The sequence below is a fragment of the Rousettus aegyptiacus genome, unplaced genomic scaffold (genome assembly GCF_014176215.1).
Source record: "Rousettus aegyptiacus isolate mRouAeg1 unplaced genomic scaffold, mRouAeg1.p scaffold_m13_p_6, whole genome shotgun sequence".
Classification (NCBI taxonomy): Eukaryota; Metazoa; Chordata; class Mammalia; order Chiroptera; family Pteropodidae; genus Rousettus; species Rousettus aegyptiacus.
Window position 1 is genome coordinate 85762359 of NW_023416309.1, and position 15348 is coordinate 85777706.

The window sequence follows — 15348 nt, forward strand, 5'->3', positions numbered from 1 at the left end:
TGGGGCTGTTAGAGGTATTTTTGTAAATTTAAAGTAGAGGGATATTTGCAGCTTATATCAGAGACTTCCTTCCTACCTCAGTAGCATGTTTACCCTTTGCATATAAAACAAGTTTACATATAGGGATTGAAGTGGAGAGTAAAGTTTGAACTTTGACCTTAAGGATATCTTGCCTGTCATGGCCTCTGGTAGTTTTTGCGATGTACTCATTAGTTGATATGGGAAAGGGTAAAAAGACATTAAAGTTACTTGCTTATTTAACACAAGCCCCTAAACTATGCCAGGTAACTTCTAGAAACTCCCAACATATGAAAGATAGAAATAATCAGGTTATAATTAAGAAGATTCATAGTGGTGCTATACAAGTTAATGCTTGGGTCCCTTTGTTGGGTTGGGCTTCATTTTTACGTTCTTATGCTTTTTTAGATTGCCAACATCCTAGATAGCCATGCAGCTACCTTGAACCGGAAATCTGAACGAGAAGTCTTCTTCATGAACACTCAGAGCATTGTCCAACTGGTACAGAGGTAGTTACATGTGACTCCAGATTCTCAGACCTGTTCATCCCCATACCTTCTTCCTTCTAAGTAGTCAGAGATTTACTTCAGGTTTGACTTAGAGAAATTAGAAAGCAGTTATATTTAAGAAAATACCTTATATTTTCTAAATATCTTAGAATGATGGGCTCTTATACTCGATATTTGTGATGACTTTTTTCTATTCTATATTTCTCTGTCAATTATTAAGGCACAGAAATTTTAGTTTTTTTCCTTGAAATTTGATGAAACTCTTAATGTTTCTTCTGGCACAGGGCTTAGTGGGACATTTCTTCTTAGCCGATGAAGCCAACAATTGGACTAAAGTAATATTCACAGAATATTTTTAACCTTAAGATACTCAGAATTTTCAAATATCTTTTACCCATTTCAAGGGTGAGGTAATCATTTCTACTTAGCAGTGGGAACTGAACCAAGGAGTTAGGGCTATTATGTGGTTTTTGGTTTTGTTTTGTCCTTTTTTTCTCTTTTACAAAAAAAAAAAAAAAATCTTATCTATAGCCAGATTTCTTTTAGGCTTGGGATTTAAATTAATCTGGTTAGTTGATTTTAGGCTGGCCCGTATCCTGCCATATATTCAGAAGGAAAGCAGTTCAGTAGACAGTCTAGAAACTAAATCTGGGCTCTGGGTTTATTATTTAATAATCTATTATTTAAGAGTATAAGCTTGTTTTTCAGCGGGGACTGTTTCTATTTGCCTAGATACCGAAGTGGCATCCGAGGCCACATGAAGGCTGTAGTGATGGATCTGCTGCGACAATACCTGCGAGTAGAGACACAGTTTCAGAATGGTAAGCCTCTTCCTGAGGACTCTATATCTGAGAAAGTTCCTGGGTAGGACTGTGCAACACTGAGCCAATTTGTCCTGGCACTAACACTTGACATTAACAAACCCTTCCTCCTTTCACTGCTCTCGTAAAAACTAAACCTCAATAATACCACTAATGCCAAGGAAAGAATAACAACAAAACACAGCTTGATGAAATCGTGAATCCACGTGCTTCTCGGAAAGGGCTGAGATAATTTTTCTAGTAGAGATTAGCATTCCCCGTTGATGTCTTCTTGACCTTGTATAGGAAGAGTTGAATCATGACTAGGTTGAAATGGAGAAACTCTATCCGAAGAGCTTGCCTCTCAGCATCTAATCCCTGGATTGAACCACAGGCATCTAAAAAAAAAGCTTAGATTTTCCACTACTTTTCAGTGTATCATTTAGGTGGAATTTATCCCTGGCTTTCTCTGAAGAGCTTCACTAAATGATGTATAAAGTCTCTAAATGTGAAACACCCTGGCTGATTTTAAAGCTGCATCCTGTGATGTTGCTACCTGCCACAAGATGGCAGTGAAACACCATAAAATTGAAATATTACCTAACATTTTCTTTTATCTGTTTTGCTCCCTTTTGCATCCTTTAAAGGATGGCTCCGCCACTCATAACTAGCAAAAATCCTCAAGTAAATATTAGCAAACTGAATTCAGCAATGTATAAAATAATATATTTAAACCATGTTGGCTTCATCCCACTAATACAAGCTTGATTAATATTGAAAAAACCGAATAATGTAATATATCATGTAACAGCTTTAAAAGAGGAAAAAACATTGTTATCATCTCAAGATATAGGGAGAAAAGCATTTGGCAAAATTTAAAATCTGTTCATGGTAAACTCAGCAAACGAAGAATGAAATGGAACTTCTTTAATCATGTGAAGGTTCCCCATCAAATATCTATAGATACATCATACATAATAGTAAGATAGTGAAAGCATTCTCTTTAAGATTAGGAATGAGACAAGGACACCTGCTATCACTACTTCTATACAGCATCATACTGGATTTCCTAGCCAGTGCAGTAAGACAAGATAAAGAATTAAAGGTATGAGGACTAGAAAGGAGTAAGGAAATAAATCTGCCACTATTAGATATGATACAATCTCTACCTGGAAATCCTCAAAGAATCCACATACTTATTAAAATTATTTAAAGTTTAGTAAGGTTGCTACATACAAAAGTTAATACACAACATCCAAATGTGTTTTTTTTAAAGAACAGTTGTTTAGAAAAGCATTTTAGAAAAATATGCCATTTAGAATAGCAAATCAAAATATTACATACTAAAGAGTAAATCTAACAAAAAATGTACAAGCCTCTTTTAGAGAAAATTATAGTCAGATAATAATATAGAATGTCTAAATATCATGGTCTTAGATTGGAATATACACTTTCAAAATATTGATTCTCCTTGAATTCATATGTAGATTTGTTAACATTCTAATAAAAATCCTAGTTGGGTATTTTCATGAAATTTGTCGAGCTAATTCTAAAATTTTTGTGAAAGAAGTCTGACAATAACAAGTATCTAAGAAATGTAAGGTGGAGGGATTTGTCCAGTTAAATGTCAAGACTAAATATAAAGCTATATTAATGAAGAGATAGTAATATTGGTATAGGGACAGATTAATAGAACAATGCAACATAATAGCCTAGAAACAGATCCACACATATATGAAAACTTACTTTATAATAGAGCAGGCAGTGTAGATCATGAAGAAAGGGTAGGCTTTTCAATAAATGACACTGAGACAATGGGTTATTTATACAAAACCAAAAGAAGAAATTAGATCACTTCTACCATATACACACAAAAATCAATTCCAGATGACTTAAAGACTTAAACATGTGCTAAAGAGGAAAATCTTAACTTTTTAGGGGAATATTCTTAGACCTCAGGGTAGGGAAGATTTTATCATATAAGACACAGCAAATGCAAACTCTAAAGGAAGAGGTTGATTAATTCGATCCCACTTAAGAACTTCTGTTCATGAAAAGATACCATAAAAAGATTGAAAATAACAAGCTACCAAGAGGAAAAAGATATTTACAAAACATACACCTAACAAAGGATCAGTATCTAGAGTTTATAGAGAACTGCTGTGAATCAATAAATAAAAGACAACCTAACACAAAAATGGGTAAAAGATATAAAAAGATAATTCACAAGAGAAACACAAATGATCCACAAACTTATGAAAAGATGTTCAATATTATTACCAATTAGAGAAATGTGAACCAAAACCACAATGAAATTGGCAAGAATTAAAAAGTCACATCATCATCTTCCACTGCTTCTATAAGGGTAAGTGGAAATTTCCAGTGTAAACCACTTCGTAAAATGGTTTGTCAGTATCTAATAGAGTCGAGCTTTTGTATAATCTTCAACATAGCAGTTTTACTCTTAGATAATATACTCTAAAAAAACTCTTACACATGTTTATTTGGAGAACTATATAAGACTATTTGTGGCAGCATTGTTTAAAATAGCAAAAAAGACAGGAAACAATCCAAAATGCACACAAGTAGAATAGATCATTGAATTCTATTGGTATCAGTGCATTTCTACAGTGGATTAATATACGGCAGTGAAAATGGATGGACCAAGGTACACAGGTGAACAAAAGGGTGAGTCTCAAAAACGTAATGTTAAGGGAAAGAAACAAGTTACCGAAGGAGCCATACACAATGATTCCATTGTTATCAAGTTGAAAAGCAGGAAAAATGAAACTATTATACATTAGTGATAAATGTGAAGAAAAGCCAAAGAATGATTAACATAAAATTCAGCTTAGTTGTTTCTGAGGAAGAACACACAGGATCCTTCAGAGGTACTAAAAATGTTCTATTTAAGATAGATAATAGTTACGTGGCTGTTTATTTATTCTCCTGTATGTAAATTTCACAACAAAACGTTATTAGGAAGAGAACACTTGGTATCATTGCTTTCTTCCTGCTTAGTGTTTCTGCTGCTTCTGCCCCGGGTAAATATTCTTTTTATTTCCCTGGCCTTAGTAATTCCTATTACCAAGATATAGTTCTGTTGTCACTTCAAAGCCAAGTCTTGGTCAGGAGAAATATAAATTTATATAGGACAATCAATTTTTAAACAGCTTTCATTTTGTTCTAAATAGGTCTTTTATGAAATAGGCAGTTCTCTAGATATTGTACTCCATTGCTTTTTGAATATATTTAGTTTCATTTTGAAAAAAATTATAAATCAATCTTTAATATTTAAAACAGGTAAAAGCAGAGTTACCCTGGTTGAATGTATTCAGCATTCTAGGAATCTGTGGTAATACAGTTTGAACACCACTATTCCGGTTTGTAACAACATGGAATCTGAATTGAGGCAATAGTTCTTTAGTATTTTCATGATTTATAAAATTCTGACCCGTGAGACTACTCAAACACTAATTCTCCTTTACTTGGAAATTTAATTCTGAGGTAAGCTGTTTCCTAAAGAAGTGACTATTACTTATATCCCATGGTAGATATTGCTGTAGTATACCGGAAGATTATGCTCCTATTGCAAAACAGCTTTCCTAGCCAAAACTAACTTGCCCCTGGTGGCCTTATGAAAGGCCAGTGAAAATATACATAAATGTACTTTCCCTGTAGACCTTTTGAGTTAATGCAAGATTCTCCTTGATCTGTGCCTTAGTTTGGATTAGGAATTCCTAGGCATTTCTTAACTATTTCATGGACTTTGGTGGAATATGTTGATTCCAGAGGTGGCATCCATCTTCCTTGAGGATATTGATAAGTTTGTGTCATTTTATTTTTGAGCTAAAACTGTTCCTTCTGGTTAGGGTGAAATATTTTCAGTGAGTCAGACACGGAACCAGAATCTCAAGCTGGAGTGTGGGCTTAAAAGATGGCATTGACATTTCTTTTAAAGCAGCAGAACCTTCTCTTTTAAGGAAATCATTCCAGGAAGCTAAAAGAGAGAATTTAGAGTAAGGGTGGAGGTTGGAGTTATCCCCATCCCCTCAGTCTCTAGGCACACCCTCCCCCTACCTCTCGATATTTTGTGTGTGAAAAGAATGCTCAGAGAGGGAAAGTGATTTGCCCCAGGAGCACATAGTTAATTGGCAACAGAGCTAGGCTTTGAGCCTGGGTCTTACAACCAGATTGCCAACTTCCTAGTCCAGTGTTCCTTTTACAAAACCACACTGCTAATTCTGAACAAATGCCTCCAAGAAAATTCTTAAGTTGTTTTTTCTCATTGATTATCAGGTGAATTATAGACATTAAGAAACAAATGGCATATAAATATGAACACTGATATTTATCAGTTCTTTTTGCTGCTTGTAGGTCACTATGACAAATGTGTGTTCACCCTTCGAGAGGAGAACAAGAGTGACATGAACACTGTACTGAACTATATCTTCTCTCATGCTCAAGTCACCAAGAAGAATCTTCTGGTTACAATGCTTATTGTGAGTACAGTTTTTTCAGAAACTGTAAGGATGGTCGATGATAGGAAAAAGCATTTCTCCTGATGGCTGTTGTCAGAGGAAAAGCTTCTGTCTTTTATAATTGTGGGATGAGTGGGGCTTGGGTTGTAGATTAACAGTTTCTCATAGCTGCCTTTGTCCTTGACCTGGAAGAACGTGCTCCCATCAGGAAAGGATTGTTCTGCCTGTTATGCATATAATCATGCTCATGCACGGAAACTCAGATCTCTTGCTTCTACTTAGAGAAGCCCTGTGTCTCCTCATTCCTGTTGTCACTCATGGAAGTATCTTTAAAATTTAGTCTTATCCAGCAGGTGTACTTTTTCATTATAACTCTTTTTGTGTTCCATGAATATCAGCAATGGCCATCATGTCCAAAATTTAAGAGCAAAAAACAACTGTTAGCAATCCAGTATTGCTCCTCCCCTACCAAACATATTTAAATTTATTTTGTACCTTCTTTTGTCCCTTTCTGTTTTATTTACATGGAAATCTAAGCTCAGGTTATTGTATTGGTAGTAGAAGTATCTTTTGTCCTTATGTGTGAAGTGGGAATGAGAAGTAAGACTAGTAGATGTGAATAAGACTAATGTACATTTGAACAGTGGATGGAATTTTTGTGGCTTACGGATTTTTAAAGATGATTTGTAAGTTCTTCACTCATAGATTTTTCTAATCAAGTTAGTACTGGGAATTAGAGGACAGTAAGACTATTCTTGGTAGCTTAATTCCATCATTTCTTCTCAAAGGGAAAAAACCCACAAATCTTCACTGCTATTTTTTATTTCACAGTTCAGAATGAAGGGAAACTGTCTACCTCACATCTGGTTAACAATAGTGTCACTCATTCAGTTATCTGCCTAGCTGGTTAATTCTCAAGGAGATAACATTTTTTTAGAATACTTATTTTTAAAAATATCTAATTACAGGATGTGTTTATTACCTTTGCTACCTAGAATGGCTAGGTGGTAGGGAAACCAGAAGATGCATTTGAAAGGAAAAACATATATGTCAGCACTATGTAATATTTATTTCAGTTTCCCCAAGTGGGAGGTTTTGACGAAGAAGTGATATCTGTAGCGCCTTGCTGATAATATTTTTTCTCAATCAAAAAAAGGAAGAAATCTCTGACTAGTTAGATTTTTTTTTTTAAACTTTAATACAAAGATTGCTAATTCTCCTTGGATAAAGCCAAGACTTTCAGGTAGAAAAGGGTAATAATCAGGGAGTAGAAGAATGTATCAGTTTGTCCCTAAAATGGGGTAGAATTTGCCTTTTAAGGAAGCTAATTATGGTGAGTTTTCATTTTATTATGATTACCTTTTTAAGGACTTAACAGTTTTCTGCACTAAAAATAGACCAAAGCCCAGAATCCTCGGAGCAGCAGAAGAGTAATGATCGTCCAAGACTGTCGCTAGGTTTCTTAAATTCTAATTTGTAAGATATAGGGGCCCGGCTCGCTCCTTTTGCGGAGTGATTGTAAGTAACGCTTGCCTTAAGAATCTCATTATTGGAACACGGAGCCATATTTCCTCTGAGAATTCTGGAGTAGCTTTGAGCCGGGGCTGTTCATTTCTCAAGTAATCACGCTGGTGTGATGGAGAGAGAAAATGGCAGCTGTTCGGAGCTCAGGCCTTCAATTTTCTTCAGAGTCCAGTCACTCAAGTGTGTAATTACACGGGGGTGCTGCAGAGGCGTTGGGCCCTGTCAGAGAACTGGTTTGAGGCTTTGCTTTCTGCTTTTGCCAGTCAGGACAGGCAGAAGCCAATGAGACTCAGACTTGCTGCTGTTTCTTTTTTCTCCACCTTGTCATCCTGATTACTTCTTACCTGCGTGAATAGTACCCAAACTTTCATTCTAGCAAGCTGAGATCTTTGGAGAAAAGAGCTGTTTTTTAGTGTTTGGGTTTGGATGAATAGAACAGGAAGAAGAGGAAGAAGAAGAGAGAAAGTCGGGGAGGTAGGGGAGGAGGAAGAAGGTTGAAGAGGTGAACCAGAATGATGGATTTGTTCTTTTCTTTATTTTGGCATTTCACATTTTTCTTAAAAAAGAAAACAAAAAAACAACTCAGTAAATGTAGTAAGAATCTTAGCTGTTTTTACCTCATTTAGAGATTTGGAAATGAAGAAGTTAATTGATATGCTTGAGCTGAGGGCCAGCCAACAGTGACTTATGGAGCAGAGATGAAAGTTCAAAACGTGCTTTTTTTTTTTTTTATCTTATGTTAATGAATGTAAGATGTGTGCTTCCTCTTTTCTTCTTGGACAATGGTCAAGACCCCCAACCCCACAGCTGCATAATGGCTGTAGCTGGTAAAAGCAATTTTAGTTGTTTGGATGACTCTTTCTGTAGGTCTCACTGCCTTTTACAGGTATCACCTGAACGTGGTAGCATTTGATTTCCCCAGCTTGTGCTCTCAGCTAGTTTCCCTTTCTTTGCTTACCTTGGTTTCCTGATTGATGGTTATGTGCCTGGCATTCCAATCTCTGCTTTCTAGAAGTAGGAATGTAGATGATGATTTCTGGGGCTTTTGAACCTAGAGGGAGGGATCAAGAAAATTGGTCTTCAGTGCATCAATGTTAGGAATGTGGGCTGCTCCAAGGAAGGCTTCATTTCCTCTAGTTATTAGCATAACTTGCCTGGGGGTAACTTCCCTGAAGGACTCTCCAGCAAGTTTCTTCTAATCCTTCACCCTATCTGGAAAGCAAAATGTCAAGTAAAACCCTAAAGTCCTGTCGAGTTTTCTCCATTTGGAGGAATATTGTGCCACAGTTGAAAACAAAGTCTGGAAGCCTAACAGTAAGTTTATTTTTTTTTTGGAAAAGCTCTTTCTTATTTCTTAAATTTAATTTTCTAGAAAAAATCATAGAACACTGTTTATGTTTACTTAGAGGTATTTAGGAGATTCTTTAGCCAAATTAAGCTACTTGGTACCAATAAAAAATATCAGAACCTCATGGCTGTCTGGATAGCCAAGTACATATCCTATAGCCACCTTGACTTGAGTAGCCGTCCCCTCATTAATATTATATTTCTGATATGGTCCACGTGAACATGATATAAGCATGCTTCCTTATGAGTAATGCCATGCCTATGATCCTCTGGTTTGGTTTAAACAGGGAGCATTTAAAATGCTGATAAGCACCTCCTCTTAACATGACTGTAAATAATTTTGTCCAATGTTTAAGTAAAGAAGTATTTCACAGTGAACCCAGTTTATTGAATAAGTCTGATATTAACAATTTCTTGTTAAACCTGTCCCATGACATCACTGGAATGTCCAAAAGCCCAGCTGTGACTGGAGGAAGCTACCAGTTCATTGCTGGTATTGGGATTAGTGCCTCAACCAGCTGAACAATAGTTGATGTCTTGCATTACACATTAGGTCACATTTTTTTTCATTTTGAATTGCTAGGATACTAAGATCAAGTTGGAATATATTCAGCTTTTCTGGCAGTCAGTTGTATAACTTTGGCTATGGTTTTGACACTTAAGCATGTTTGTCGTATTTCTGCAAATATGAAATATGCCCTGTCGATAGCCACTATCGAGGTTAAGAATAAAAACAAGAAATAACTGTGTGGTACCAATCTTAACGATTATTGAGTAATTTTCACTTGGGCCTGCAGAGTTATGCAAGTGACCATTTAATCCCAAAATCAGCAGTTAGGCTCATTTAATGAGCCTCTTTACATTGAGAAAACATCTGCTGACATAGGTATCGTTTAATGTCATTGTTAGAAAATGTTCACCAGGATTAGATGGTGATGTTGGGCTGTTCAGTTGCCCAAAAGAAGTCTATCTCCAGGGTAGGGGGGCCTAAACTTCTTTTTGGACATTTGTATCTTGGCTTGGGTTATTCTGATGAACAGAATGATCTTCCTTCTCTGGTGGTTTCTTTTAGGGCCTGAACATTGTATCTAGGTCAAGGACAGGAGAGGGTTGAGAGGGTTACTCTACACATAATTTTCTATTGCCAGTCTTTTTCTAAGTATTAATAATGATAATGGGGAAAATAATATTTGAATAGAAAATGTCCAATATAAACTAATGGAAGTAATGGTTTATTCATACTGTGTTTGATTTTTCTCATCCCAGCATGGTCTGGTTTGTGTACTTTATCAGAAGGAGCTTAGGAAGATAGTCATTTGGTGATCATAGATAATTACTTCCCTACTATGTTTTTTACTCTCCATAGTTCACTTTTCTTATAGATACTGTTTCTTTTTTTTCCTACCCCTTTTCTTACTTCCTTTTTCTCATAGTTGTAAGTTGAAATGAAGTGTTTTTTTTTTTTTAAAGTGGTTTTGTATGCTCTGTTTTAACTTAGAATATGATCTATAGTTAGGCAAGAGGATAATTTCATTTTTCTTATTTATTTTAATCTCAAAAGATAAATCTGGATATCCTGCCAAGGGAAAACATTCCATATCAAATCGGATACAGGTTGGTAGGATGCTAGTGTTCTTATTTGTTATGTTGGCTTTTGTTATTAATGTTGAGACTTTAGTTTGGCTATTTACAGAGTCGCATTACCCCAGGATACCTCTTAGGTTTTTAGATCTTTCAGTGGGTCGTTCTGGTGATTGAAGTAAATACCTCAGAAAGGAATATGTTTTCTCTATTAGGAACATTAAGTAAAGAGGGAGTTAGGTAGGAATAATTTACCTTGGTTTCCATACTCTCTGTTGTTATCTATCCTTTTTCATTCTGTCTTTATGGTCTTATCTTGGTGATTTTATTCCCTTGCAATTCTATTTTGCTCATTAGTTCTCAAGAAAAGATGAGAGTTAGTTGCATTTTCTCCCTCTTCTTTGTTTATCTGCCTTAGGATAGGTTGAATAGGTCTTCCAGTCTGTGACTACATGCTCGGCGGAACCCTGGATTTATAGTCACTTTAACAGCAGCTATTCTTCTTCCTACGCAGATGAGTGAATTCCCTGCGTTAAATAGGGGAATACAATACATACTTGTACTTCCTTAACTATAAATCCCATCATGTAGTTTATGACTGGACAGTTGGAGCAGACCTCTGGTTGGTGGATTGGGGAACCAGAAAATATTTCCTGCTTTAAAATGTTTGCAAAGCCTTTTTTCCCCAGCATAATGGTGCTGAGTACTCCAAAACTATTTACCCTGTGACTGGAAAGTACTAGGGGTTGCAGAAAGTGTTTTAGGAAATGCGTACCTACTCCAAAAGCTCTAAGTCCTAAGCTTTTATTTACACTGCTGTGGTCATGGACTATAAAGAGTGTCCCTGAGATGGGGAAGGATAAGTAAGAAATGGAGATTCTTCAAGAAAAAGGCTGATAATCAAGGTAAGGAGAGGGAGTCTTTTGGGATCTGGTCCTCTTTCATGTCCCTTTGATAGTAGGGGGAGAATAAAAATGCACTAAAATATGAAGGCAATTATTTTCAAATTCCAAGTAGAGGGAACTGTACCTAAATGTGTACATTTTACATCATGTGGTATTAAGAATTACTACTATATATAGCTATAAATTAAAAAAGTAAAAAAGAGGACAGGCATTTATAAAAACTGCATCGAGCATTTCAGCCTAGATGAAAAATTACATGGATAATGGATGATTTTAGGGAGTAAACTGACATTTCACTGCAGAAGAAATCTTTTTCTCAAAATATGATAGAGATTTTTTCTTAACAATTTTTAATTTTTAGGAGAGGAAGGACCCAATACTGAATAAACCATGGATTGTATTGTAGGAGCTGGGTTTTTTTTTTTTTCCCTTTAATCTCTCTAAGGATTCACCATGTTTAGATATTGTGGAGTGATTCTTGGTACAGCAAGAGGATAAATGATTTGGGGTTTAGAATTGTCAGAATATGAGATGGTGTTTTTATTTAGTGTGTGTTTATAAATGAATAATTTGTTCTTGTGTTTCTGTTTTACACCCTCCTGGGATGCTGAACATTTGGTGGAATGAGTACCACCAGGAGTGGTTCCTTTTGCTTTATATATTCTGCCTTCTTTCCAAAAGTGAGAGAGAGAACAGGAAAGCCTTTAATCCCTATATTATTTAAAATCTCTTAAAACCTCATCTGTTATTTCTTACTCAGAATCTCTTGACCCCTTTTAATAGTCTCTGATGATTTCTTCTGCATGTTAAAAGTATAATGTTGATTTATAAAGAAATACATTAGGAATTTTGAATATGAATGACTGAGGGATTTGGGTTTCTTCTAGCAGCAACTTCCTCTGGGATCTTCTTTACCACGTTGTTTGGGATTTAACACAAACAAACAAAACCCAGAAAGTTTGCATTTTCTTATTAATTCAGCTACATTTACTTCGTTTTTATCCCCTTTTCCCATTTCAAAGTCAGATCCACCTCAGTTCCTTTTAATATGGATGTGTATGTTCTTTTTGACGTTAACAATTAGGATCAGTTGTGTGGCCGGGACCCTACTCTCACTGATGAGTTGCTGAATATCCTCACAGAGCTAACTCAACTTAGTAAGACCACCAATGCTAAAGTGGCACTTCGAGCACGCCAGGTAAGGACATGTGTTGGTCATCTTGAGGAAGGTATGGTTTTCAAAGATTGGGCAATGAGCTTTTACACATCATCTTCTAAAGATGCAGTTTTCTATGTATGTCTCATTGCCCTCAGAACAAATGTTGTCATGTGGTATATGTTTTTTAAAAAGAAAGGAAAAAAGTAACTTTGAGTCTCTTTAAAATAGGAGCCCTCCTGTTATCATTCCCTACTCTTCCTAGTAGCCTTGTGATGATAAACCAGGGTCACGTGGAGGAAAGGAAAATGAGGGAAGGCGGTAGACTCAATATTTCTTCCTTCCCAAAGGGAGCTTAGAAGCAGGTGAAAACTTTTAAGTGTATAGGGAAAAAATCAAGTGTAGAAAGCAGAAAGGTAATGTAATGAATCTTAGATGCTAGCAATCAGAACAACCCCAGAGAAGTCCAGTTAGTTTCACCTTATAGTCTTCATTTCCATTCCAAAAGGTTTCAGCAGGGAAGCCAAGAGTTGGCGCTCCCTTTGTTTTTCAGTGCATGGGCATTGACAAGGGAGCAGCATTTGAAGCTGTTCAGTGACCTTCTGCTTTCTCTACAATTGTATCCATGTCACTGAACTACTCAAAGTTATTGAACCTCTCAGTGACCTGCTGCGAGTATTCAGGTCCTACCGTGTCCGTGTTTGTTTGTGACACTGCTTTCACTCTCCCTGCCCCTCACATGCATTGATGTTACATCCTGATGCTTTCTCCTTGATACTGAGTATCTGAGGCTGTCAGAGCAGCTTTTCCTAGTCTTTCTTTCTACTTCAGAGTTGCAGAAGCCTAGCTCTGCTGCATGCACCTTCCCCACAGCTGCTCCCTGCCAGACCTGATTCCCAATTAACAGCTAGTCAGGCAGTCTCCAGGACTAGCAGCTTTGCAATGGTAAATCACATGCACTGATGGAACTTGATTGAAGCTGTTTTCTCTCCCTTCCCCCTACTCCCCTTGGGAAATTGCCCACAACGCAAATCATGGTGAGAGTCAACTGAGATGCAGTATTTGGTGGCATTGGCTTTATGTTACAGGCCCTAGAAGTTGGTTTACTTGGTCTCTGTTTTATCTTTGATGCCTATACTTACAGATTTATATTTATTGCTTTTGTATCAGAGTTGCCTAATAGGAGCCTAGAATAATCACTCCCTTAGGAACTTACGCCTCTTATTTTGCTCTCACTCTAGGTTCTTATCGCCTCCCATTTACCATCATATGAGCTTCGTCATAACCAAGTAGAGTCTATCTTCCTATCAGCTATTGACATGTATGGACATCAGTTTTGCATTGAAAACCTACAGGTATACTTATAGCCCTTTTCTATTTCTGTGCACTCTTATTCCCTTTACTCTTAAGCATAATTTAATTAAGTAATTAATCAATTTTGATTTTCTGTGTAAGGAAGTTTTTATACCTTGACTTTCTAAAATGATTTATACTTATAAATATTTTTTCATTAAAAATGCATTTAGAATTGTGGTGTAGCTTAAAAATCAAATAGGCTTGCCTTGATAGAAGTGTTCTATTGAAGTCTTTACCCCTTGTGCTATATTTTATTTTAATGCTTACTGTTAAGCTTTATATAGAGCCAATTTTATAAGAGTATTGGCTAATTTTACTGATTGGAAGGACCCTGACTATTGTTTTTAAAACAACATCATTTTCTCAGGAGTGATCTATTTGTGTACCCTTAAATAAGGATCATATTGTTATATCTAGCCAAGGGAATCTTCAGGCTCTCTCTCTCAGATTTCCTTCTGGAGAACCTAGAGAAGGATGTTTTTGTTTTTTTTTGGTTCCTAGTTGAAATAGATTTCAATTTTGATTCGTGTCCGTGGTTTACCATAGTGGAATATTGAGACAATATTTAAGAAGTTGAGTAGAGATATATGTCAGAAAGGGTAATAATGATAGTCATAAATACTTATATTAGCATATAATTAATGCATTTTTAATGCATTATTTTAAGAATTATACATATTTTAAGTCTTTTAATGCTTACAACAGCCCTATAAAAATGGGTATTATTATTTTCTCTATTTTATAACTTGAAGCTGAGGCACAAAGAAAGTTCATACATGACATTCAGAGATAGAATTCTAAAGTTTCCCAATTCACAGCTAAAAGCTTCAACTGTTAAATATTATCCATTAAAATTGGTCTCTTTGGGTTGTAATGGTTTATTTGTCTTTGTCCTTTTCAGAAACTCATCTTGTCTGAAACATCTATTTTTGATGTCCTGCCAAACTTCTTTTATCACAGCAACCAGGTAGTGAGGATGGCAGCTCTGGAGGTAAGTTTTCATAGTAATGTAACATGACCTTTTCCTTGATTTCTGTCCATTTGGCTATCATATCAATCTTTTTCTTTGGCCTTAGGTTGGTTCTTAAGAGTTTTCTTCTGAAACTAATGCCGAACTATGGTCTTGCTTTATCCAGGTGTTTTAGTTGAACTAATCACCAACTTCTAGGCTCCAGTCACAGGAAAATAACTGCCAGCATTTTTCAATAGTCTCTACTTTTCAGGTTTATTTGATTCTCCCATTTCGTAATGAATTAGGATTCCCTGTAATACAATAAGTGAAAAAATATATGGCTGATCAGAATATGTACCATTTTGTCATTCAGGCCAAATAAAATAGATTTTAGTTATATTTTGAATTGTCAAGCAGCTCTTGTGAAATATTTCATCATGAGAAAAAGGTAATAACATTAATGAACTGCGTTTTAGGTGATTTTTCTCTTTTATTCATATAATTACTTCATGAAGTAAGAAGAAAGTGAGACTCTGAGAGGTTAAGTAACTTGTCCAAATTTAGATAGATAATAAGTGGAAGAATGTGCTTTAAACTCAGGTCAATCTGACTCACAGACTTTTCTGTTTCCACTATACCTCACTACCTTAAGCACAAAAAAATGCAAGCCCTGAATACCGCTGTAAAATTGCCAAGTATATGTTTTTGAAGATGAGAGG

The 15348-nt window shown here is 35.9% G+C and overlaps 1 protein-coding gene across 8 annotated transcripts in view; it reads left to right on the top strand.

Moving 5' to 3' along the window:
- ACACA (acetyl-CoA carboxylase alpha) overlaps positions 1-15348 on the top strand; it is a 253317-nt gene that overhangs the window by 107187 nt on the left and 130782 nt on the right. For all 8 annotated transcript variants that reach the window (XM_036223376.1, XM_036223375.1, XM_036223382.1 and 5 more), the window contains 6 exons: positions 427-527; positions 1260-1348; positions 5705-5829; positions 12250-12363; positions 13563-13676; positions 14579-14668. In XM_036223376.1, coding sequence (XP_036079269.1) covers positions 427-527; positions 1260-1348; positions 5705-5829; positions 12250-12363; positions 13563-13676; positions 14579-14668 — 633 coding nt within the window. The remainder of the gene's footprint in view (positions 1-426; positions 528-1259; positions 1349-5704; positions 5830-12249; positions 12364-13562; positions 13677-14578; positions 14669-15348) is intronic.